The sequence below is a fragment of the Hemicordylus capensis genome, chromosome 1, assembly GCF_027244095.1.
Source record: "Hemicordylus capensis ecotype Gifberg chromosome 1, rHemCap1.1.pri, whole genome shotgun sequence".
In the NCBI taxonomy this organism is placed as follows: domain Eukaryota; kingdom Metazoa; phylum Chordata; class Lepidosauria; order Squamata; family Cordylidae; genus Hemicordylus; species Hemicordylus capensis.
The window spans coordinates 386,407,867-386,433,754 of NC_069657.1; the positions used below are offsets into that span (position 1 = coordinate 386,407,867).

General features: G+C 44.2%; 2 protein-coding genes across 23 annotated transcripts in view; one reads left to right on the forward strand and one right to left on the reverse strand.

Moving 5' to 3' along the window:
• CEP170 (centrosomal protein 170) overlaps positions 1-9,645 on the reverse strand; it is a 141,304-nt gene extending 131,659 nt beyond the window's left edge. For 3 of the 11 annotated variants that reach the window (XM_053301634.1, XM_053301627.1, XM_053301564.1), the window contains exon 1: positions 9,295-9,644. The gene's annotated coding sequence lies outside the window, so the exon portion shown is untranslated. Of the gene's footprint in view, positions 1-8,541; positions 8,590-9,294 lie in introns of those variants that run through there. The other 8 variants (XM_053301602.1, XM_053301592.1, XM_053301571.1 and 5 more) reach the window with 7 other exon arrangements.
• SDCCAG8 (SHH signaling and ciliogenesis regulator SDCCAG8) overlaps positions 9,315-25,888 on the forward strand; it is a 231,402-nt gene continuing 214,828 nt past the window's right edge. For 4 of the 12 annotated variants that reach the window (XR_008317478.1, XM_053301670.1, XM_053301702.1 and 1 more), the window contains exons 1-3: positions 9,504-10,426; positions 24,727-24,885; positions 25,043-25,128. Coding sequence is in view for 11 of the 12 variants with exons in the window: in XM_053301670.1 (XP_053157645.1) it covers positions 10,249-10,426; positions 24,727-24,885; positions 25,043-25,128 (423 nt within the window). In the remaining variant the exon portion in view is untranslated. Of the gene's footprint in view, positions 9,383-9,502; positions 10,427-10,458; positions 10,594-24,726; positions 24,886-25,042; positions 25,129-25,888 lie in introns of those variants that run through there. The other 8 variants (XM_053301752.1, XM_053301680.1, XM_053301744.1 and 5 more) reach the window with 7 other exon arrangements.

Sequence of the window (25,888 nt, forward strand, 5' to 3'; positions counted from 1 at the left end):
AGTGTCTAATCCTAATGCTTCCTAGAACTTATTGCACTTAATACATTGGTTATTGATTCTCAATTCTTAGTAGCAAGAGATCCCTTGGGTGGTACTTACTTAAAATTGCATTGAAGAAGGTACCTGAAACTACATCTACTTACAATATGGAAGCTGAACAGTTTGTACAATCTAAATTTGACCAGAGAAAGATGTCTGTTTATATAGATGAGTCCTTTCAAACAGTGTTTCCTCTAAGGCATGTACATGTGTGCGCACACACAAGGTTTTTGTTGTCTGCTCAGTTAATTTTATATCCCACTAAGGTTGAATTAGGAAGGCCCCATTCCAAATGCATGTGTGCACACACTGCCCTTGATACTGCCACCCAGAACAAAACTCATTTTGCACACAGATGAAAGAAATTAGAGGGGAACACTGCTTTTAAGCCCCTCAGAATAAACATATGAAATCCAGATCGGATCCTCAAATCGAAAATGAAAACTGAACTGAGCTCTGGTGCATTCCCTTCTTCACATGCTAAGGCCTCTATCATAATATTCTTCAGTATCATGGGGTTTTCCTCAAATAGTGGCTGTTGGCTGATAACAGGATTCTAAATTCCCATGCAAACACAACACAGGGGTGGTGTTAAAGTTAGGTTTTCTAGCCTGGAGGGAGGTGTCACAAAACCAGAGAAAAGGGTATTAGAAAAAAAAGTGGGGTGTGTTTTTTTTAAGAGGTGGGTCACAGGTTTGGAAAGGCTAAAGACCATTGACCTAGAGAGCTGAAGTATACAGAGCAGTCCTATAAACATAAAATGTTCCAAGTTTTTTTTCTGACCTCACCCACAATGACATTTGAACTTTAATTTTAAAACATTTAAAATCATGACAACAAATGCAGTAGCAGTATTTAATTCCCAGTTTCATCTATACTCACTTTTAAATGGACAGGTATCTTACAAGATGCCACATGATACCTATTTCTAGTATCTAGCCAACATGATAACTCCACTTCCCAAAATATAACTCAAAAAACAAACAAAACTTGCTACATACTTTCTATGAGTAGAGGTACCTAATTCTGCTTGCTACACTTACCATGGCAAGAGTTCCATTGCCATTGTGATAAGCATGACAGAGGAGCTCCAACCTTCTCTCTTTGATTTGAAGCTGCAGTGGAGGCTGTAAGACCACTTCTCCCTCTCCAGCTCCAAACTGAGGGGGTAAGGCTGGGGGTGGTTGTTTTCACAATGAACTGCTGAGGCACTCAGACCATAAATTTGCACCTGATCTTAGACAGTAAGGTCTACCCTAAGGGATTGATCATAGCTCAGTGGCATACAAAAGGTCCCAGGTTTAATCCCTGGTAACTCTAGAGCGGGCTGGGGAAAACTCCTATCTAAACCTTGGAGAATGTAGATAGTACTGACCCAAATGAAACAATTATCTCACTCATTATAAAGCGACTTCATATATGTAGGCCCAAGACTGGCCTTAGCTGCCCCTAGGCTGTGGAATGCACTCCTGGCAGAAATTCGTAATTTGAGATCATTGCTGTCCTTCAGGAGAGCCCTTAAAATCTATCTGTTTGGCCTGGCCTTCCAGTGTTTTAAATTATTAACTGTTTTACATTGTTTTAAATTGCTGCCCTGATTTCCAGGGTTTTTAGCTGCTTAATTGGTTTTATTGTGTTTTAATAGTTTGATTGCAATTGTTAATTTGTTTTAATTGTTTTTCTCATGCTGTAAACTGCCATGAGCCATTTTGGAAGGGCGGTATACAAAATAAATAAATAAATAAATAAATAAATAATAGAAGTGGGTCTGCTGAGCGGTCAGCCAGGGCACCTACCTGAAGGGGGCACCAAGCTGATCCTGGTGCTTTGCAGTTTGCCGAGCATTGCTGTTTGTTGACCATGGGGATTGGGGAGGCACCGAAGGCACTCCTCATGCAAAGCACTTTTCTCCTATCCTAAACTTTTATCCACTTTTATCCTACATAGGCCCATTCAGAATGAGAAAAGGGACATAAAACTGGGAGGGATAATGACACCTTAGAAGACAGGAGCACAATTCAAAATGATTGATTGAATGGAAAACTAGGCTGAAGCAAAATGATGTTCAACAAATATAAATGCAAGGTTCTGCACTTGGGCACAACAAAATCAAATGCACAGGTACAGAATGGGGGATCTTTCCCTGGCAGTAGAACATGTGAAAAGGACCTCAGGATTGCAGTCAACTGTGTGATATAGTGGCACCAAAAAACAAAAACAAAACAAAAAAAACCCAATGTGATTTTAGGCTGCACCAATAGGCAATGGCTGACATGCACACTAAAGAAACAGAACATGATAGCACTATTCAAATACCTGAAAGAATGCCATATATAAGAGGGGAAAGACTTGTTGTCTGATGCCCTAAAGGGCAGGACTACATCTAATGGGCTTAAGTTACAAAAGGGTAGATTACAACTGAACGTTAAGAGCAACTTCTTAATGGTAAGAGTAGTTGATAATAGAACCTATTACCTAGGGTGAAATGATGGGCTCTTCCTCATTCAAGGTTTTCAAAAATGGGCTGTACAGCCATCTGCCAGGGATGCTTTAGCTCTGGATTTCCTGGATCAACCAGAGGGATGCACTAGGTGTTCTATAAGGACCCCTCCAAATATACGATTGAATGTACACATAGGCTTCATAAACATAGGTCCATTCTTAATCAGATGACACAACTTGGAACAATATGTAAGAGAGCTGACAAGGAAGCTTGGTAAGGGTGAGTAGGAAGGCCAAGAGAGTAGGGGAAGGCTGAAATGTCACTAATGGGTCTGAAACAGACAGACATTTCCAGTTACAGCCTTTTAGTGCACAAATAACAGTGCTCTAAATAAGTACTATTTGTAATGACAATGGTCAATTAAGTAATTGCCAAACCTATGTGAACAAAATTTCTATAAAGTTACTGTTTATATCCACAATGAGCCCATTATAAGCCAAAAGAAATTACTTTATATCGAAACTAGCAACATCTGTGACTATAGGTGCACAAGGTTTAAATTAAGCATGCTTAAATTTACACATATTTACTTACTCTATTTTGTCATATTGGAAGACTACTTAATAGCAATTCCTATTCTTAAAACTAAACATGCTTTGCAAAACTACACAGTTGCTTTCCACAGTCATCAACAAGACTGGTAACATATTTTTGCACAGGATAATATTTACTCTATAATTTAAAATTATAAAGATAGAAGAGGATGAAATTGGCCCTTCATCACTGAAGAGAGGACAGGAAACAATAGTTTGAACTATAAGGAAGCATTTTCTAAAGTTTGAAACTTAGGTTTAAATTTTGCCACCATGCCAAAGCATTGTTTCACAAACTACAATACAAAATGCAAAACATGGTTTGGACTTCCAAACAACTGGGTAAACTTTGGTTTAGAGCTATCAATAGCTACTAGACGCGATGCTACATTCTACCTTCAGGTTTGGACTAGATGGACCTTGCTGGTCTCATTCAGCAGGACTCTTCTTATGATGATGTTACATTGTTCCTAGTTACATGCCTCTTTCAGGACGGCCCATTCTCTCATCCCCATGCAGTCTTAACTACAGATCTTCCTCACCATTTTCTAGCTTTTTCTACTTCCCTTAGCTCACTGCCCTCTCAGGCACATGCCTCCTGTATCCTTCAGTCCCAAAGCTCTTCTGCTTGTCCTGCCCACTTTAAGATCTGCAAGAAAGTGGCAACCAGAGATCTTCAATCTCTGTAACAAAAAGACAACTTAACCATTCATGCCAAAGGCTTCAGGTACTAACACTACAAAATCCTTTACCACATCACAGTACCGATTATTTTTTAATTGTTCCTGAGCAGTTCTTCATTCAAATACAACTTTAAAGATTTGTTACTCAAAAAGCTCTTATACAACAGGCTTTATTTTTTCCAGTCCAAAGACATTTGCAAAAAATGCTGTGTAAAACATTGTAACAGTTGACATGCTGACAAAATGCTCCGTAGCACAACCATACATTAACAGCTAATGTGGTCAGACAGGAAGAAGTTGAAAAGGAGGTATACGGGTATGTTTCCCAGACTATGGAAAACACCTATATGGGGCAGCAGCGATATAGGAAGATGCTGAAAGGCATAATCTCATACTGCACAGGAGAAGGCTATGGTAAACCCCTCCTGTATTCTACCAAAGACAACCACAAGGCTCTGTGGGCACCAGGAAATAATACCAACTCCACAGCACAACTTTACCTTTATATGGGCAAAGATATTTGTGTGGGTGGGTGGGAAGGGGTTATTTGAGGAAGTCAAACCAGATTTCTCTTACAATTTGCTTTGAACAAGCATAGCAATATTTAATAATAAAAGAAACCTTAAATATTGTTCCACCTTATTATCTATGATCAGTAATAGAAGAAAAATAATGAATATACTGTTTGTGTACATTGTAATAAATTAAGGAGGAACAGCTCTAAGAAGGGCTTCCAAGAGTCTTTTAGGTATAACAAAGATTGGTGGAAGTTGCAGTACTTATATGAGATTTTCAAACATTCATTTTTTTCCTGAAAACAAGCAACATCATGAAATAGGGGGCCTTTTCATAGGAATATAGGCAGTTGCCCTACACCAAGTCAGACCACTAGTCTATCTAGCTCAGTACTGTCTACTTCGACTGGCAGTGGCTCTCCAGGTTTCTGGCAAGAGTCTTACCCAGCCCTACATGCAGATGCCAGGAATTGAACTGGATCTTTCAGCATGCATAGCAGATGCTCTACCTATCTTGTAATAATAGACTTGAGGGAGAACTAGGCCTCAATAATTTGGAGGGTGGGCTTCTCCAAATACGGAAGAAAGCCCAGGAGAATCAAATCCCTGTGGCCCAATCCAGAGAGAGGGGCAGAGTTTACTGGACAACAGCCTATGGGTATGTGTTAGAGTTCAATTCTTCCCTAGAAGCCTCTGAGTGAGATCTGATCAGCAGCTATTGCAAGTAAAGAGGAGACTAACAGCTTTGGGCTTGGAATCAACTGGCTGTTCCTTACCTGGAAGTAAGTAGGAAGCATAGGGACCAGCTTAGCTAGATGCATCAGGGAAATTATTTTTGTTTAAAGGCTTGGATCTGACTGCATGGTTCTTGTAGTTCCTGGGGAAGAATTTTACTTACATAAGAACAGCCCTGCTGGATCAGGCCCAAGGCCCATCTAGTCCAGCATCCTGTTTCACACAGTGGCCCATCAGATGCTGCTGGAAGTCTACAGGCAGGAGTTGAGGGCATGCTCTCTCTCCTGATCTTACTCCCCTGCAACTGGGATTCAGAGGCATCTTGCCTTTGAGGCTGGAGGTGGCCTATAGCCCTCTGACTAGCAGCCGTTGATAGACCTCTTCTCCATGAAGTTATCTGAACCCCTCTTAAAGCTATTCAGGTTGTTAGATGTCACCACATCTTGTGGCAGAGAATTCCACAAGTGGATTATGCATTGTGTGAAAAAGTACCTCTGTTGGTTGGTCCTAGATTTCTTGGGAATCAATTTCATGGGATGACCCCTGGTTCTAGTGTTATGTGAGAGGGAGAAGAATTTCTCTCTATCCACTTTCTCTACACCATGCATGGTTTTATAGACCTCTATCATGTCTCCCTGCAAGTCGTCTTTTTTCTGAACTAAATAGCCCCAGGTGTTGTAGCCTTGCCTCATAAGAAAGGTGCTCTAGGCCTCTGATCATCTTGGTTGCCCTCTTCTACACCTTTTCCACTTCTACAATGTCTTCCTTTAGATGTGGTGACCAGGATTGTATGCAGTACTCCAGGTGTGGCCGCACCATAGTTTTGTATAAGGGCATTATAATATTAGCAGTTTTATTTTCAATCCCCTTCCTAATGATCCCTAGCATGGAACTGGCTTTTTTCACATCTGCCGCACACTGACTCGACACTTTCAACGAGCTGTCCACCACGACCCCAAGATCCCTCTCCTGGTCAGTCACTGGCTCAGATCCCATCAGTGTATACTTGAAATTGGGTTTTTTGGTCCCAATGTGCATCACTTTACACTTGCCAACATTGAACCGCATTTGCCATTTTGTTGCCCACTCACCCAGTTTGGAGAGATCCTTTTGGAGCTCTTCACAATCTGTTTTGGATTTCACTACCCGAAAGAATTTGGTATGAATGAAAGCAGTGATTCTTGATGCCTCTAAAGTTTTCATTATAATCCAATTATTAATAAATTGTTGTTATAGAGTGCCACTCCTTATTGGGTCCTGTCCTAGCCACATGATCTTGAAGGCCTAAGATTTCTCACGCCTTTCTTGTAAGGAGGGGTTTTCCACTTTACTCTCCCAGAATAATCCCTTGAAAGGATGAATCTGCTCATATTTTAAATAGTGGATGGTGGTAGCTTACCCAGGACTCAACTAGACGAGAGATTTTTCTTTATCCCTGCCTCCCTCATTTGATCCTTACATACCTAGTTATGGTCACATCCCATAATGTTTATAGAAATGTAGTATTCTAAAGTAAGTGTCATCAAAGGGATGGCGAGGACAGTGAACTTTCCTATTCTGTCAGTGTCCATGGTGCTAGAAATTAAACTACAGGGCAATGCACATGAGCAGCCAAACCCAGGCTAGGGCAGCCCAGCCTGGGTTTGGCTGACAGCGTGCACCACCGGGATTGAGCTTGATGCTGCCTTGAGGTAGCCCAACTTTTAACTCATGCCTTTAGCCAGGGTTAAGGGTGTGAGCGTGCCCTTAACCCCAGCGGCAGGGTCATGAGGATATTCAGGCTTCATGCAGCCCAAGCATACACAGAGTCGGGTGCCCAGAGCACCCGACTCCTGGAGGAATCCCCTAATGCACCGTGCTCATTGCACAGTGTATTTTGGGATTCCTAGAGGCTGGGAGCAGCATAGGTTGTATGGGTGTACAGCAGTACACCCAAAGGAGAACTGACCGTTGTCTGGGGGGAAAGTAGGTCCATCCCTGCCTTTCCCCCTGCCCGCCTGTCGGTGAATAGCCTCTACCTTTGAACCTTGTTGCTAGTTTGAACAATCTAGAAATAAGTCTGGCCACAGAGTCCAGAACAACAAAAGTGATGGCTAGCTAGTGCATAGCACTTTCACTCTATTACTAGCCTGTCAAGACTTAAACATAGTATTAGTTGTACTGAACTGTCATCAGGGCTGGTATACTTAAACTGCTATGGAGAGCACAAGGTCTTCAGAAAGGACCCTCTCCGACAACATCTCCGTGCTCATCATTTTCATAAGGTGACAGCAGTGTGTTTATTAGGGCTCATCAGATAGGAGAAGGGGACCCATGAAAGATAGTTTGCTGAGAGCCTTGAAGTGTGAAGCCAGCCCCAACTTGTGTTAGACTCAAAAGAAGCACATCATTTAACCATATATTTGAATTTATGTGGACTGTTTCCCCCCCCAATATATTGCTAGATTAAGTCCTATTTTTCAAATAATCCTAATCAATATAATTTGCTGCCTTCGAATACTCTTTTTCCTTGCACAGTTGCACCAATGTGAGATGCTGAATAGGCATAGTCATAGTTTAGGAACCTGAGCATATTCTTTCAAATAAATATTTTATGAAGAATAGCTTTAGCTCTTACTGAGTGAGAAAACAGACTCCAAAGGATTCGGCACACAAGGAAGCACTCTCTGGTTATTCACTAGTTGTCTTTTTTTTTTTTTTTAAAGCTGAATGACAAATAGTACATACATTTGGTCATACTCAATACTGTTGGCAGCACATTTTTAAATTAGTTTAAAAAACCAATAGGTAGTTTAGGTCTTCAGCTCTCTTATACAAGTACAGTATTTTAAGGAACTATGGCTCATTTTTAATGCATTTTGCAATTTCTGGATCAGATGCACAAGCAGTATTATACTGGGTGCCAGAGAAACTAGATTAACTGAATAGCAAATGTACCAGAACACAATTTTGAGCAAGAAACCATCTTCTTCCCCTCCCCCACCACTAGCATCCGGCTCCAAGCAATGAGTGGATGAGATCACAAAAGAAGGCTCATCCATAGAGCTGTCATCTGGTTCTCAGTCGAGTCAGCTTCCTCTTCCACAAAATGCTTGATATTTCAAAACCACTCTTAAGATTTTTATTGTCTTTGCAACCCATGCAGCTATGACTAGACACATCCATGTAAAATGAATGGTTTGCAATGATGCCTGCTACAAAAGGCCTCCCTCCCACAAGTATGTGTAGTCTTTGAGAAGCCATATTCATTTCCCTACACATCCCTTTTATACACAGAAAACCACTACGAAAATGTGTATTAGAGAAAATATCAGTGGAGGGGCGGGGGACTCATTATTGTCCAATTTCCCTCTCGTATGGATCTCTCTCTCTCTCTCTCTCTCTCTCTCTCTCTCTCGTTTTTAAACAAGTACAAATCTGCATCGTTTTAAATTGGGATTCTTTATACTCCAGCTATACAGCAGGTTGAAAGATAGGAGCATCAAATGTTTTTTTTTAAAAAAAATTATTGTTTTTAAACAATGTATATGTACCCTTCAGTTTCCTGGAAGATTTCTTTTTTTAAGCGAGACCATAAACTAATCTGAAACAGACAAAGGGGAATAAACACCATAACTGCCAGTGAGAGTTAGAGAGAAAAGAAACCGGATTCATAATAAACGCACAAAGCAAAAAACCTGCCCCCACGCCTCCCTGGGCGCGTTTAACAGAGTGGTGGGTGGGCATCGGATGGGGTTTTCCTCTAAGCCAAAAGAATGAGCAGCAAGGGGAGGAAAGCCTCCACCCCAATGGGGAAAGCGCTCGGGGGAGGTTTGTTATCATGGAGTGGGGGGAAGGGGAGGAAAGAGGAAACGGAGGTTTCAGCCGCTCCATCTGTATCCAATCTGGGCCATCCCCCTTCATATCCATGCAGCAGTCGCCCCTATGGAGTCCCAGAGGGACAGCGCTCAGCAACAGCAGAAAAACCTTTTGGGCAACCTAAAGGGACACGCAGCGGTGGCACAAGCGCCGAAGAAAAATAAAACAGTAATACTGGGAAGTCAAAGAATTGGTTTATCATGATCACCATCAAAGCCTTGGCTAAACCCTAGCGCAGTTGCAAGACTCCCCCAAAGACACCACTCTGGAGACAAAAAGGGGAAAGGGCAGCAGTCAGAAGAGCAAACCGGGGTGGAAGAAGGGGAACAGAAATATCCTGATGCACCGTATTTACCACCCCCTCTCGCACGGGGGGAGGGCACCACCCCTTTCAGGCAAGGGTCCCCCAGCATCACTCACTCACTCACCCTCCCTCGGGAACGCTGGCTCACTGGCCCACCATCATCTCCACAGTGGGGAGGGGGGCAGAAACGGACGCTACGACACCCCGTCTAGGTATGTAGCTCCAGCTGCAGCAACCGCTTTAACGTTATTCCCTGCACATAGCGGCTAACGGCGCGGAGCACGGAGAGACGACTGCGCAGGCGCCACCCCAGTGCACACACATATGAAGCGAGGGGGAGGGGGAAGGAAAAGAACGGATTTGCAATGCTCCAGAACCAGCGCAGTACGCAAGCGCCCGGCCGAACGGCTGATGTCTTGCTCAAACGGACTCGCACTGCGCAAGCGTTGTATTTCAGACAATGGAAAGGGGAGATACGATGGTTGCGGGGAAGTGTTCCTTTTTGGAAATATAACATGTAGTTAATCGTTACGGATCCTGGGGTAGAGAGACAGAAATTTTGTCCTTCCTGAGTCAGTGCTGAACATCCTATATTTTCTAAGCTGTAACTGACGCACCCGACTGAAACGGTTGCGTTAAGTCTGGAAACTGATGAAATTTATTTGTTGTGGTTGAAGGAACAGCGCCTGCTGAATATATTATTTCATTTCATAGCGATAAGAACTACAAATCCCAGAATGAAGCGCGACGAACGCTTATTAGACGTAATCTAGAGTAACGGCGCATTGCATGCTGGGGGGCATAGTAGCTTTTTGTGTCCACGGTGGAGACGTGGATGTCACCCGCTTAATGGCCGGCAGCCCCTCCTTTGAGCGGGACGCAAAAAGGACCGTTTCTTGGTTGTCTAGCAACAAACTTCCTCGTGAGAAGCTCTGAAACCTCGGTATTCCTGGGAATTGTAGTCTCTTTGCATAGAGTGGTCCTATTTTGTCTAGAGTCACTCGGGAACGGGTCGGACTACAGCGACCAAAAGCCACTGCAGAAAACTGAGAAAGCTTTACTTCGCACGCTTCCCCTCATGGATGGCATGGAAGGATACCCAGAGCCGGTGGCGGCGACGGAAAGAGCTGCGGCGGGTAGTCCGAGACCAAACATTGCCCTCTGGGGCGGGTCGCAGAGTACAGTCATGAGAGAGGCCGGAGGAGGGGAGTCCGACTTGGAGGAGTCCTTGGAGCGCTATCAGCGAAGCCTCCATGGTGAGAGGGAGTGCGAAAGACGGGGGAACAGTTTCTACTCGCGGGGCCCTCCTGTCATCTCCCCTCTGAGAAGTCCTCCAGTCCACTTCTACCGGCTGCCACCCACTACCCTCCGCTCTGCTCATCGCCGACAGATTGGCTGCAAGCTCTGTATATAGAAATGTGCAGTAAGCAAAGCCTAGAGCATTTTTCCTGGGCTAACTTATGTTGATGTAGGGCTATATGACCTTTTCCATTTAATACATAACTGTTGAATGGAAGACGAACAAATGCTCCGAGAGCAGGGTTGCCTCTTGTCAGGGATTTGATCCAGGGGTGGCCTCCTCTCCTGAGGCAAGCCTCAGAATACTGCCTTGCACCCTGCCCCCAGCATTTAAAGGGGTGCAGGCTGAGGAGAGGAAGTTGTTTCCTGATAGGCTCTTCTCATCACCTTGACTGCCTTTTGGCAAGAGGGCTGGGCAGTGAGAAACAGCTGCCAGGAAATAGTCTTCTCTCTTTAACCCTGCATCCCAAAGCCTTGCAGAGATTTGGTGGGAGCATCGCCACGACATTTGCAAGGCTCTTGAAGGGGTTCGAGGAGGTAAAGCAAAGTTGCACACAGCTTCTTGCCCTGTGCAGTGTTTCTCCCATGTGTATTCCTAAGGTCTGCTAGGAGCATCTCCATCAGACCTTTACAGACCTTTACCCTGCAAAAGCACCGCATGAGAAGGGAGGGTTGCCAGCTCTCCCTTCCCTCACACGGCACCTTGCGTACATCTCTGTGAGGCTCAGTTGGGGAACTCTTGTTCTGACCCTTGCAAAGGATGCCCCATGAAGAGACAAGATTGTCAGCAACTTTCCCTCACCTCATGGCACCTTTGTAAAAGGCAGGCGTCTCCCTACCTGGTGATTGCAAAAGCAACCACAGCCATTCCTTCCCCCCCCTTGCACCCTCCTGCCCTTTGTCTGTGTAAGAGGCTGAGGGTTGGGAAGCAGGAGTAGCAGGAAGTGTGTTTTATCACTTCCTGCTGCTTCCCCACCCTCAGCCTTTTGTACAGACAGAGAGGGTGAGAGGATGCATTGGGAGAGAGAAAGGTAATGACAGCAGTGGCTGAGCACCACAAGAAAAGCAGATGTGGGCAGCAGCTGTGGTAGCAACAGTGGCAGCTTTTATGGGGCAAAAGAGGGTGTCGGCTGTCGTGCAGCTTGTCTGCCACCTCTGCCCAAACTGGTGCCTGAGATACCTGAGGTAGCTGCTTCACCTTGCCTCATTAGTGAGCCACCTCAGTTTGATCTGCACATTAGTGCTCTTGCTTCAACTTGACACTAGGTATTGTGTTAAATAAACTGGGTATTTTGAGTGTGAGGTTTATTTCTATAGATGCCATGTCTTCTCAGTACTGCTTCTGATGACAAAATATTTACTGACTTTGAGTCCAGGCGTTATATAGTACGTAGTGACTTGCCTCTGGCTTCTTCTTGGCTGTAGTTTTGAATACCTTTTAACTTGTGGGGCCTGAGAATATGGGGCAGAATCATTGGTAGCATGTGGGCATTGTCATACATAATCTATTATATTAATTCTCCTAGGTGTGCCTTGAAGTGTGCGTCCCAGAGCCCAGCTGATGGGCTGGGGGACGGATGCACCTGATTGGCTGAGGCACACCCAGGAGGTTTGGTTGCTGCCGCGGCAGCCCAGCCGTGGAGGCCAGAGGTGGCGGGCCTGGCTCAGCCGTGGAGGGAAGGCCCAGGAGAGGGGAAAGAAAGTGGGGGCGGGGGAGAAGTGGCAGTGGGGAGGAGAGGTGGCTGGGCCCGGAAGCAGCGACTGGGGCAGAAGGGGGGAGAGAGGTAACTGCCGGCCCCAAAGAGTACACAGATGCTCTTTGCAGGGTTGGCTAGTTGATTAGTAATAGCTGCCAAAGTGAGGGGGAAGGGGATGTCTGAGTGGTTGGAGGTTATAATTAATGCTTTGTTGAGAGAGGGTAAATTTCCATCTGTTTTGAAAGAAGACCCTTACTGAAGAAGCCCTCTCACAACACCAGTAATGACTGAGTGGTTTCTAATCTCCCCCTTTTGGGTAATACAATAATAGTGTGTGGTGATGACCTATCTGCATAGTATCTTGGGTGATTATATGGACCTATTTCAGTCTTTTGCCTTGGTTGTGGGACGGAAATTGTCTTAGTTGCTCTGGTGGACCATCTGCATTGGGAACAAGATGGGGAAGTGCATCATTTTTGGTTCTGCTGAACCTCTCAATGGCTTTCAGTACCACCAACTGTAGTATTCTTCTGGTCCAGTTTTCCAAGACCAGATTAAGTAGGTCAGCTTTGGATGGGTTGCAGCCCTACTTGGAGGTTCAGGTACTGTTATTGGGGAACTGCTGTTTGATCCTGTGGCTGTTGACCTGTAAGGTCTTGCAGGGATGAGACTCTTGTCCGCCTTCTAGTCCAACATCTACATGAATCATCTGGATTAATTTCTGGAGCGTTGGTCTATGGTGTCATTAATCTGCAGATGACACCCAGCTCTATCTCACGACGTCATCTGATGCCAGGGAGATAGAGGAGATCCTGAGACAGAGGTTAGAAGCCATGACTGGCTGGATGCATGCCAACAATTGTGGATTGGTTAACTGGTTGAAGGACAGGAAACAGAGGGTAGGAATAATGAACAGTATTCACAGTGGAGGAAGGAAGATGTGGGTCCCCCCGCTCCGGATCTATACTGGGACCAGTAGTGTAGTGGCCAAATTTGCAGATGACACTAAACTATTTAGTGACTAGAAGTGTGAGCACTATAAGATATTCCCCTCAGGGGATGGAGCTGCTCTGGGAAGAGCAGTAGGTTTCAAGTTCCCTCTCTGGCTTCTCCAAGATAAGGCGTAGAGAGATTCCTGCCTGCAACCTTGGAGAAGCTGCTGCCAGTCTGTGAAGACAATACTGAGCTAGATGGACCAATGGTCTGACTCAGTATATGGAAGCTTCCTATGTTCCTGTTTAGGGTAGTGAAATCCACAGCAGATGGTGTGGAGCTCCCAAAGCATCTCTCCAGGCTGGGTGAGCGGGTGACCAAATGGCAAATATGGTTCAGTGTAAGCAAGTGTAAAGTGATGCATATTTGCCAATTTCACATATACATAATCACATTCACATAATTGCCAATTTCACATATTCACTGATGGGATCTGAGCTGTCAGTGACTGTTCAAGACAGATCTTGGGATCGTGGTGGACAGTTTGTTGAAAGTGTTGATTAAGTGAGCAACAGGTGTGAAAAAGGCAAATTCCATGCTAGGGATCATTAGGAAGGGGATTGAAAATAAAAATGCTAATATTATAATGCCCTTCTACAAATCTATGGTGCAGCCACACCTGGAGTACTGTGTACAGTTTGGGTCACTGTATCTTAAGGACATTGTAGAACAGGAAAAGGTGCAGAAGAGGTCCATCAAGATGATCGGGAGCCTTGAGCATCTTCCTTATGAGGCAAGGCTGCAGCATCTGGGGCTTTTTAGTTTGGAAAAGATGCAACTATGAGGAGACATGATAGAGGTGCATAAAATTATTCATCGAGTAGAGAGAGTGGAGCCACCTAATGGTGCAGCGGGGAAATGACTTGATTAGCAAGCCAGAGGCTGGTGGTTTTAACCTCTGCGGGTATGTTTCCCAGACTTTGGGAAACACCTATATCGGGAAAGCAGCGATACAGAAAGATGCTGAAAGGCATCATGTCATACTGCATGGGAGAAGGCAATGGTAAACCCCTCCTGTATTCTACCAAAGACAAAGGCTCTGTGGTTGCCAGGAGTCGACACCGACCCGACGGCACACTTTAGTTTTAGAAAGAGTGGACAGAGACAAATTTTTCTCCCTCTCTCACATTAGCATCAGGGGTCATCCCATGAAACTGAGGGCCAGGAAATTTAGGTCTGACAAAAGGAAGTACTTTTTCACATAACACATAATTAATCTGTGGAATTCTCTGCCATGGGATGTGGTGATGGCCACTAGCTTGGATGGCTTTAGAAGGGGCTTGGACAAATTCATGGATTACAAGTCTACCAATGGCTATTAGTCTGGTGGCTATAGGCCACCTCCAGCCTCAGAGGCAAGATGTCTCTGAATTCCAGTTGCAGGGGAGGAATATCAGGAGAGAGGGCTTGCCCTCACCTCTTGCCTGTGGGCCTTTTGGAGGCGTCTGGTGGGCCACTGTGGGAAACAGGGTGCTGGACTAGATAGACTTTTGATCTGATCCAGCAGCAGTATTCTTGGGTTCTTAGGTGAATGTATTGGAGTAGGGAATTTCAACCTCTTCTAAATGGGGTTGCAGTCCTTAAGGAATAGGTTTGCAACTTAGGAATTCTTCTGGATCTGGTGCTGCCTCTGGAGAATCAGATAGCAGTGTTTGCCAGGGTTGCCTTTGCATAGCTTTGGCTTACGTGCCAGCTTCATCCCTTTCCTGAGAAGGCTGCACCGGCTTTTGTCACCTATTCTTTAGTCATGTTGGGTTTGAATTATTGCAGTGTGCTCTATATGGGGCTGCTCTTGAAAAATATTTAGAAACTTCAGACGGTGCGGAATTCAGAAGCCAGATCAATAATCATTTTTATTCTGTTTATACATTTTGAAATTAAGTACACTGCCTAGGGACCCACCTATCAGGTATTATATAAATATGACAAACAGATAATTATCTGGAGCTGCCCACAGTGCACATATTACACCAATCTTTGAAGCATTACATTGGCTTTCAATTGGTTTCTGGGTGCCTGATTGCTACCTTTTAAAAGCCTAAATAATTTTGGTCCCAGGTACCTTAAGGATTGCCTGCTCCTAGTTGAATCCACCCATCTGACTAGATTAGTTGGGAGAGCTGTTCTCTACTTGCTGATGTCTGCTAAAGTTCATTTGTTAAGCATGAGGAACAGAGCCTTCTCAGTGATTGCCCCAATGTTATTGGGACTCTATTCCAGTTGTGATCCGCATGGTTCTGTCTTCCAATTTTCCTGAGATGTTTGAAAACTGCCCTTCTTTTCAGGCCTTTGTTCAGTGATTAGTTGGTCTCTTTCTGCCATTTAGACTGGTTTTATATCTGTTTCTTTTTTTTAAAAAAAGTATTGTGTTAAATTTTGTTGTTCTCTGTGCCGAGATCTCAGTACGAAGGGTGGCATATAAATGCGAATAATCAAAATATGTGAAGAGTTCCCCAACACAGTCTCAATAATGTTCTACAGATATGCCTGATGATTTTCTGTCTATAGTAGACCCCATGCCCTTACTCATGAGAACCTGACATACTTGCTTACTTGTGATTAGGCCTTCCATTCTTTCTTGTGAATAGACTATCTGCCTTACTCATAGCTGACCTTCATTCTTACTTGCATCCTTGCTTATGAGTAGCCCCTTAACCTTATGAGTAGACGTCACCTTTGCTTGTGTGCATGTCTACTTCTGAGAAAGGATGCCAGGTTTACATCTGAGTAAGGTTGCAGGTATTTGCAAGTAAGGGTTAGGTCTGCTTGTGAGCGAAGTTGGGGCTTTACCGGTGAGTAAGTGTATTCGTACTTACAAATACAGTAGCCTTACTCATGATTAGATCCTCAACGTTACCTGGAATTGTGGGATCTATTCATGAATAAGTTGGAGGTCTTCTCACAATCAAGGATGCAAGGTTTTCTCAGGGGCAAGAGTCTACACACTTTCTCAGGAGGGTCTAGTCAAAAGTAAAGGCATGGGTTGTATTTAACAAGTATGGGTGAGGTCTGCTCATGTGTAAAGAAGTGGTACATCATTTCTAATGCTGCATTATATGTGTGACTATATTAAGTCTTTACAGTTTATATGACACAGAAGTTAAAATGGGCCCCCTGACTTTGTTCACGCTTCTTAGAACATGGGTCAAATTGAGAACATCTTAACTCTTATCTTAAGCCAGAGGTTTTTGGGGGACTGAATATTTCTTAAGCACCTAAGAAAGCACTGCATATAAATAAAGTCAATGATGACAATTCTCTGTATACAAGCTTACAATATAAATAAGCACATAAGGGAAAGGAAAGTGGAGAGGAAGGAAAAATAATAGAGAAACAGAGGTATTGAACTAAAATTATATCTAATCATTTAAGGCCTGAGAGGGAAAAAATGAATAGTGGGAGGGATTGGATTACACAGATGTCTGGAAGTAGTGAATTCCAATGATAAGATGATGCCAAAGAAAATGAGTGAAAGCAGGAGACAGCAAGTGTAACCCTTGATTTAGCTAAGAAATTATTTTTAACCCTTGGGTGATAGTTGGGGTTGAGTGTATGCCAACAGGGATGAGCCACAGTTAATTTCTACAAGTTAAGAAAAAAGGGGGCCCTATAAGGTCAAGTTTGTAGAGTTGGAATGTTCGTGAGAAGAAAAGCGGAGAGGGAAGGCAGTGAGTGAGAAGAGACAGGGGCAGTAAACAGCCTCTGCCTAGGGATGTGTGAGCTGGTTTGATTTGAACTGTGGTTCAAATTGAACCAACTTAGTTTGGCCAGTCCAAGTTAGAACCGGACTGACTCTCCAAAAGGGGGTGCCAATCCGAGTTTGTACTGAACTGCCTTGGTTCTAAAAGAACAAGTCCAAACCAGTTTGAGTATATACCTATAAAGTGGAATCTGGTGAGGATTCCACTTTTCAAGTAAAGGGGCAATTCTGAGCCTAAGGATGTATGTGTGTGTGTATAAGAAAAGGTACATACTTGCTATTTGCAGGTGGAGACTGAGATGGCAGGGCTCCTCCAAACCTCCTGCTGGCCTCCTGAAGATCAGCCTGGGCGGGAAGCAGCCTGGCTATTTTCATGACCTTGGGGTGACCTCCAGAAGCCATTTTGGTCACCATGCAAATTGTGTGTGGATGCAAATGGCTTCCATGAATGCATGAAGGTAATGAAAAAGGGCTCTGTGCATGTGTGGAGGCCCAGACTGGGTCACCACCAGCCTGGAAGGAGGTGGGGGGCTTGAAGGGAAGGTGGGGGGGTTGGAGGAGCCGCCACCACCTACATATAGCAGGTATCTACCTTTTCTTTCACCGCACCTGTCAGGCTAGGGATTGTCCCTTTACAAGTATATACCCGAACCAGCCCACAAACCGGTTTGGTGGTTGGACTGGACCGGACCCAGTTCGGTCAGACCCCAATCTGGAATGGGCTGGGTCAGTTCGAATCCAGTTTAGATTTGAACTGAATCGGCAAAACCAGTTCCATGCACACCCTTACCCCTGGAATCAGCTATGAAGGGCCTCTGAAAGAGCTGGCTGGTAAAATCCCCAGAGAAGGAGAAATGTCTTGAAAGGGTAACCATTACATTTGAATGGTTTACCTCATGTCTCTGAGCTAAATAGGAAAATAGGCTCAACCACACAGGCCTCTCTGCTTCTGTTTTGCTTCATTTAACTGGAAAACTGGTAGGCCTCAGTGCTCCTGTAGGGATGTGCACGAACCGCAGTTCGAGCACATTTTGGCAGTGGGGCCCAGGAACTTTAAGAAAGAGGAGAGCAGGTACCCAGCTTCCTTCTGGGGCAGTGTTCATCTCTAGAAGCCCTGCACAGCATCAGCTTGGTGTTTCTGACCACGCAAATAGGTGCCTGTGCATGCGTGGTTGCCATATGTGTGCTGACGCCATGTGGGGCTTCTAGGGATATGCGAAGCTGCATGGGCTGGCAGAAAGTAGGTAAAGACCTGCTCTCCTCTTTCTTAAGGCTCCTTGGCCCTGCTTCCACAATGTGTTCAAACTGCGTTTCGAAGCACAGTTCATGCACATCCCTATGCTCCTGTAGAGCTTTTACCATCCTCCAACCTTGGTCCTGTCCTGCTCTGGCCACCGTTGTCCCCGCTCCATCCCCCACTTCCAACAGCGTTGGTAATAAAGGTGGTGAGCACACACAGAGAGGCTGGCACTTGCCCTGCCGTCACTGGACTCCTTGTGGTGGAGGGTGGGAATTTCGACCTCCCCTTTCTGATTTTACTGGCATGCACAGACCTAATGTTTAAGAAGAATTCAGTAATATGTGCCTCTGAGCATATGGTGAGTGCTGTTACCTATGCAGCCTACACAGGTAGTGGATGGAAGCAAAGGCTAGTTGGATAACTGACTGTAGTTTGCTGTTTCCTCTTGCTTTTGGATAGCAAGTTCAGTTAGAAATCTAGTCATATTGTTGCTGCTTTTATTTGAGTAACAAATGAGAGGGAAGAAACAAAAGCAGGGAGAGAGGGAGTAACAAAAAAGAAGGAAGAAAAATGGCCAAACAGTATTATGTGGAAGAAACTGTGGTACAGAGGTAGGCAACGTTTGGCACACTAGCTGTTATTGAACTACAACTCCTATCATCCCCAGCCGCAACTTATTGTTGTTACTTAACCCTACTGTAGTATGTGCTATGATTGCAAGTTCTGTACAATGTACTGTTTTTGTTACAAGTAATTCGCAACTCACGATTATTGCATGGTTATATTTATGTACCTGTTATATATGTTAATAGCGCAATGTGGTGTTTTGTTTTATAAACTGAGATCAATGAGACCCCACACATTGTTCTTGTAGATATATAAACAATATATAACACTTAGTTTTACTGAAAAATAAAATTTCTCAAAGATTTGATTGGGGGGGGGGGGGTAACTTGCAAATGGTTTCATGCTTTATTGCATTCCAGTATTTTCATGTCTCTCTTGGGCTGTATTTGACCCCAGAGCTGGTTTGATACAGTAAAATATGCTGTTAGCCAAGGCTTAAATAATGTAGAATTCTGGGAGGAGTATACATATACATTAGGCACCAGTATACATATACATTAGGCACCAGTATACATATACATTAGGCACCAGGATATAGCATAGACATAGCAGCCGGGTGGACCACAGTGGTGCAGCCTTTACCACTGTGGACAGTTAGCTCTTCCTTGAGCCTCGTTCTTATGCTGGCTTTGGCCAATCACGTCAGGTCAGTACTCAACACCTGTTACTTGGCCTCACATGTTGCCAGTCACCACTTACTGCAAATACAGTGATTTGCACTTATTACTTAAAGCAATACACACACAACACCTCACAGTGATATGTCTTGACAAAAGAGAAATTAGAGAAGAAGATAAAATGAGTGATAGAGCATAAGCATTCATAAGTAAGTAGTAGAACTCTAATTTGGACACAGTAAGGGAAATTTAGGGGGAAAAGAGAAGCATGATCACATTTTGGGGAAGAAAATGGGACAAGCTGTGGAATAAAGTATAGATATTAGTGGTTTTAGATAGGATAAAGGATGATCAGCAAAAAGAGTGTTAAAATAATCAAACCTAGAGAGAATTAGAGAGTGAACAAGAGTCTTAGCATTTTCAGAAATAAAGGAATGAATTTTAGAAATATTGACAAGTAGATTTAGAAAGAGCCTGAAACTAACTACAGTGTTTTGAGAATATTAAAAAATCAAATCCAAATTCCTAGCATCTAATAGGGGAAACTGTAATACCAGAAATAACCGAGGAAGTGGAGGGATGAAAAATAAAGGAACTCATTCTTGAAGAAATCTAGGTTAAGAAAGAGAGAAGTCATCTAATTGAGAGGGTGGTGGCCTCCCAACTCCAGGCAGTCTTGGATGAAACTGATTATCTAGACCCGTTTCAGATTGGCTTTCGGGTGGGCTATGGGGTGGAGACTGCCTTGGTCGGCCTGATGGATGATCTCCAATTGGGAATTGACAGAGGAAGTGTGATTCTGTTGGTCCTTTTGGACCTCTCGGTGGCTTTCGATACTATCGACCATAGTGTACTTCTGGAGCGTCTGAGTGGGTTGGGGGTGGAAGGCACTGCTTTGCAGTGGTTCCACTCTTACCTCTCGAGCAGATTCCAGATGGTGTCTCCAGGGGACTGTTGTTCTTCAAAAACTGAACTTCGGTATGGTGTCCCTCAGGACTCCGTATTGTCTCCGATGTTGTTTAACATCTACATGAAACCGCTGGGAGAGATCATCAGGAGATTTGGTGCAGGGGGCTATCAGTATGCTGATGACACCCAAATCTATTTCTCCATGCCAACATCATCAGGAGAACACAAACCTCCCTAAATGCCTGCCTGGAGGTAGTGATGGGTTGGACGAGAGGTAACAAACTGAGACTTAATCCAGATAAGACGGAGGTACTTATTGTGCGGGGTCAGAACTTGGGAGATGATTTTCATCTGCCTGTTCTGAATAGGGTCACACTTCCCCAGAAGGAACAGGTACGCAGTCTGGGGGTGCTTCTGGACACAAAACTCTCCCTGGCGTCCCAGGTTGAGGCAGTGGCCAGAGCTGCCTTTTATCAGCTTTGGCTGATACTCCAGCTGCATCCATTTCTTGAGATAAATGACCTCCGAACAGTAGTACATCTGCTGGTCACCTCCAGACTTGACTACTGCAATGCGCTCTATGTGGGGCTGCCTTTGTATGTAGTCCAGAAACTGCAGTTAGTCCAGAATGCGGCAGCCAGGTTGGTTTCTGGGTCATCTCGGAGAGAACATATCACTCCTATTTTAAAACATCTACACTGGCTGCTGATAATTTTCTGGGCAAAGTACAAGGTTTTGGTTATAACCTATAAAGCCCTAAACAGCTTGGGCCCTGGGTATTTAAGATAATAGGGGTGTGTCCGAACCGGTCTGGAGGCCATTCTAAAGGCCTCCGAACTGCCGGACTGGTTCGGACCTGGCCGGTCCGGGTCCGGGTGGGGGGATCTTCCTTTAAGGGCGGGAGGGCTTGCTTACCCCTCCTGCCTCTTTGCCCCCGCCAGAGGCTGTATTGTACCTCGTAAATGGGGTGCTGGAAACCCGCCGCCCCCCCCTGCGAGCGGATTAGGGCCAAAAATTAGTAAAGTACTGCCGCTGTCCCACCGTCCCTCCCTCCCGCCCCCCCAAGTGCTCACCGCTTTATTTCCAAAAAAAGAGAGGAGCTCGCGAAGAGAGCTCCTCTCTTGGCAAAGTCTGGGGCCTGGGGCACGCGCGCGCGCGCGCGATAAGATGTCTAAAGGAACTTCCGCTGGAGGCCCGGTCTTCCCGGCGGGACGAGGCCGGGTAGACCGGGCCTCTGGCGGAAGTTCCTTTAGACGTCGTATCACGCACGCGCCCCAGGCCCCAGTTGGGCCACAGACTTTGCCGAGAGAGGAGCTCTGTTCGCGAGCTCCTCTCTTTTTTTGGAAACAATGCGGTGAGCACTCAGGGCGGGGGGCTGGGGGGGAGGGCGGGACGGCGGCAGTACTTTACTAATTTTTGGCCCTAATCCGCTCGCGGGGGGGGGGGGGCGGCGGGGGCGGCTGGTTTCCAGCGCCCCATTTACGAGGTACAATACAGCCTCTGGCGGGGGCAAAGAGGTGGGAGGGGTAAGCAAGCCCTCCCGCCCTAAAAGAAAGGCCCCCCTTCGGTGCTGGTCCAGACTGCTCCGGACCATGCACATCCCTATAAGATAACATCTTCTTTGCTATGAACCACACCGCCCATTGAGATCATCTGGAGAGGTCCGTCTGCACTTTCCACCGGCTCATCTGATGGCTACTCAGGGACGGGCCTTCTCCATTGCTGCCCTGAGGCTTTGGAACACACCCCATCTCTTACAACTTCTTAAAGGGCAGTCAAGATGCATCTGTTCTCCCAGGCTTTTAATTAGATATTGTTTTAATTGTGTTTTAATAGTTTTAACTTTTTAAGTTTTAATTGTTGAAATGTGTCAATCAAAAGATGTGTCAATCTTTTTATTGGTTGTTTTTATTGTTTTGTAAACTGCCCAGAGAACTTGCATTTTGGGCAGTATAAAAATAAGTTAAATAAATAAATAAATAAAATAATTTCATTGGTATCAAAAGCAGAGGCAAGATCCAACAAAAGAGAATTGGAAATAGAGAAAGTCAGTAATAAACACTAAGGCTATTTGATTAGAGTAGAATGGACGAAAACCAGATTGATTAAGATAAAAAAGTGAATTAGTAGAAATTCTAAGCATTGTTCAAATGCAACATGCTGCAAGAGTTTACCACAAGTAAAGTGTTATATATACATACACAAAATTCTCAATGTGGTTTACATAGGGGGGGAAAAAAGCGTCTCTGTCACAAACGGACTAAGGAGTCCTCAATATGTTGATGACATGCAGCACTGTTCCTAATTTACATCAGGGACGCAGTGAGAACCTTGAACCCAGTGCTTGACACTTGTGAATAACTGGTTGAATAAGAATAACTGAAACATAATCCAGGCAACATGGAAGTACTGTTAGATGTTGGATCCTTTGATTTGGGATTAGGTATATCTCCTGTTCAAGATGGGGTTATGCTCCCCTTGAAGAATCAAGTTCTTACCTTGATCCATCAGTAAGGTTCTGGTGACAATGGTGTCACAGAGCACTTTTTACCAGCTTCAGCTTGTATGCCATCTGCACCCCTTCTTGAAGAAATTGGACCTCACCATGGTCATTCATGCTCTAGTTATTTCCGGGATTGACAACATTGCTTTGCCTCAATTCTTGGTTTTGTTTTCAATTGCTGATTTTATATTGCTGCATTATCTTTTGGTTGTTTTTAAATGATTTCATAAGCTGCTTTAAATGTATGTTTGTTTGTTTTAAATAAGGTAAAGCTGGATATACAGTTTTTAAAATCAATGACTGACATGTTGAAGAAAATTTCTGCAAGTTGTCCCACTGCAATTAAAAAGGACAAGTTAGGCCAAGCCTTGGCAAATTCTCTTTGGATCTAGAATCCAGCCCCCAAATCTAGGAGCCAGACAATGGACAATTTATAAAATTAGAGGAGAGCTGGTTTTGTGGAAGCAAGCATGAGTTGTCCCCTTAGCTAAGCAGGGTCTTCCCTGATTGCATATGAATGGGAAACTTGATGTATAAGCACTGTAAGATCCCTTAGGGGATCGCCAAGATAGGGCTGAGAGAGATTCCTGCCTGTAACCTTGGTGAAGCCACTGCCAGTTTGTGAAGACAATACTGAGCTAGATGGATCTATGGTCTGACTAGGTATATGGCAGCTTCCTATGTTCCTAAAATTACTGGTCTTTGTGACAAACATTGTGAAAGAGGAGGGTGAAAGGTTCCTTCTCTTTATCTTTCTTACAAGTAACATCCTTAGAACAGAAATATGGCTACCTGGCTCTGAATATCCTAGTATAAGGGCCATGGTTAAATTTCTAGGTGCCATGTATCCCTTGGTGCCTGGGAATTGTAAAGCCTGGAGTTAAGCAGTGTTTTTAGTTTCAGCTTTTTAATTTCAGTGAAGCTTTTCTAAGTAACTTTCCTCATCATGTCAGCCAGGGATTTTTAAAAATCCTATTGTGAGTCATTTGCACTTGAAAAGTGGGGTAAAATAAATACATAAAAGACATGTGAAGTTATCTGAATTTCCCCTTGGCAACAGCTCTGTAAGGTAGGCTGAGAAAATAATGACTAGCTCAAAGCCAGCCTTGGAATGCATCTGCTAACTTTGTGGCATTGTCTGAGAGTGCCTGTGTGCTGCCATTATTGCATTGGTAGCATGGTATGAGTATCTACCTGCAGATATAGAGGGTAGGGTCCTTCATATTGACATTCATCTCAGTTAGCAAAATATCTTAGACTACCTGATGATGAGCCACCTAATGGTGCAGCGGATAAATGACTTGACTATCAAGCCAAAGGTTGCAGCAGTGATATAGGAAGATGCTGAAAGGCATCATCTCATACTGCGCAGGAGAAGGCAATGGTAAACCCCACCTGTATTCTACCAAAGACAACCACAGAGCTCTGTGGTTGCCAGGAGTCGACTCGACACTGACTCGATGGCACACTTTACTTTACCCCTGATGACAGATTTAAGGGAGTGAGGCTTCACTGCTGCTAGGGTGCAGATCGAAGTGGAGCTGCTGGCTGTAGTTAGTCTCTTTTCCACAGTGAGTACAAGTAGCAGTAATCACTGGGAAACAACACAATAGTCCTAACTCCTGCCCAGTTATTTTGGTAGCTACTACTATGTCTTAAAGATGGACAGACTCAATATAAAAGCAGCACTCCCTGGGGGAAAAAACCTATGCTGCATGGCAGAGAGCTGTTGCCTCTTTATAGCTATCTGTACTAGCTAGGAGGTAATGGTGGTAATAGGTTGTTTTATGCCCTGTGTTCAGCCTTCAGGAGTGGTTAGAACTAGCCAAGAATCTGTGTTCATGAATTCCCCTGTTGCTTGGTTCCATAGACAGGAGACTTTTGATGATGAACCTATGTTTGCTTGTTCAGGTGTGAAGAAACAAACTTCTGTGCATGGTGTCCTAAACAAAACATTGTTCTTGTTCACAGACCGTGCCAGTAAAAGCATTGATCAACTGAAATATGCCTTGGGTGAAAAAGACCTGACAATGGGAGATGGGGCAGCAACATTTGACCAGTTATTTCCTAATAACTGCCATGATGAGAGTGAAGATAGAGCTTGGCAGGAACTACAGCACAGCCATGCAGGTTTCTAAGTTTCAGTTTCTGGCTTTGTTTCAATGTGTAATGATTGTGCTATTTAAGATATTTCTTACCATTCTTCTGTATTTAATTAACTGTATGGTTTCTTACCATTCTTTTATATATATAATCAACTATATGGTTTCTTATCATTTTCCGATAGTTAATCAACTTAAAGCCTTATTACGACAACAAGAAACAAAAGAGAGTGAAATGTCCCCTTCGAGGAGGAGGAGAATATCACCCTCTGTAAGCATTATTGCCTTTCTTTATTCTTTTGTAAGTGAACAAATAATTATATGCCTGTAGGCAAAGGTTCTGTTGAAGCAACATTTATACTGTCACACTTAGTGAATCATGTAGAAATTTAACAAGACATTAATAGGCTAGTGTGAAAAGTTACATGTATTTATTAGAGATATAAGCTCTTCATTTTAAGCTGTCTGGCTTTACTTCAGCAGCATAAATCTGTGCAAATGTATGCAACATAGATAAAGCTGGAAGAAGGAGAGAGGTCAAAAGCAAAGGATCTGATGTTCTCGATATGTGGGTGCAATGCACACCAGAATACAATAGTGTTTTATTTGCTCATGGCAAAGGAGGTGGAGAGCTGGTCTTGTGGTAGCAAACATGACTTGTTACTCTAGTTAAGCAGGGTCTGCCCTGGTTGCATTTGAATGGGAGACCACATGTGAGCATTGTAAGATATTCCGCTTGTGGGATGGAGTTGCTCTGTGAAGAGCAGAAGGTTTCAAGTTCCCTCTCTGGCTTCTCCAAGATAGGGTTGAGATGGATTCCTGCCTGCAACCTTGGAAAAGCTGCTGCCAGTCTGTGTAGAAAATACTGAGCTAGGTAGACCAATGGTCTGACTCAGTATACGGCAGCTTCTCTACTAAAGAGAACCTTGGCATGCCAAAAAATATGAGAAAAGAAAAACTCATTCTAGAAAATGGCATATAGAGTTTTACACATATGATGTCTTTCAGAATTCTCTTCCTAAGAAGATTTG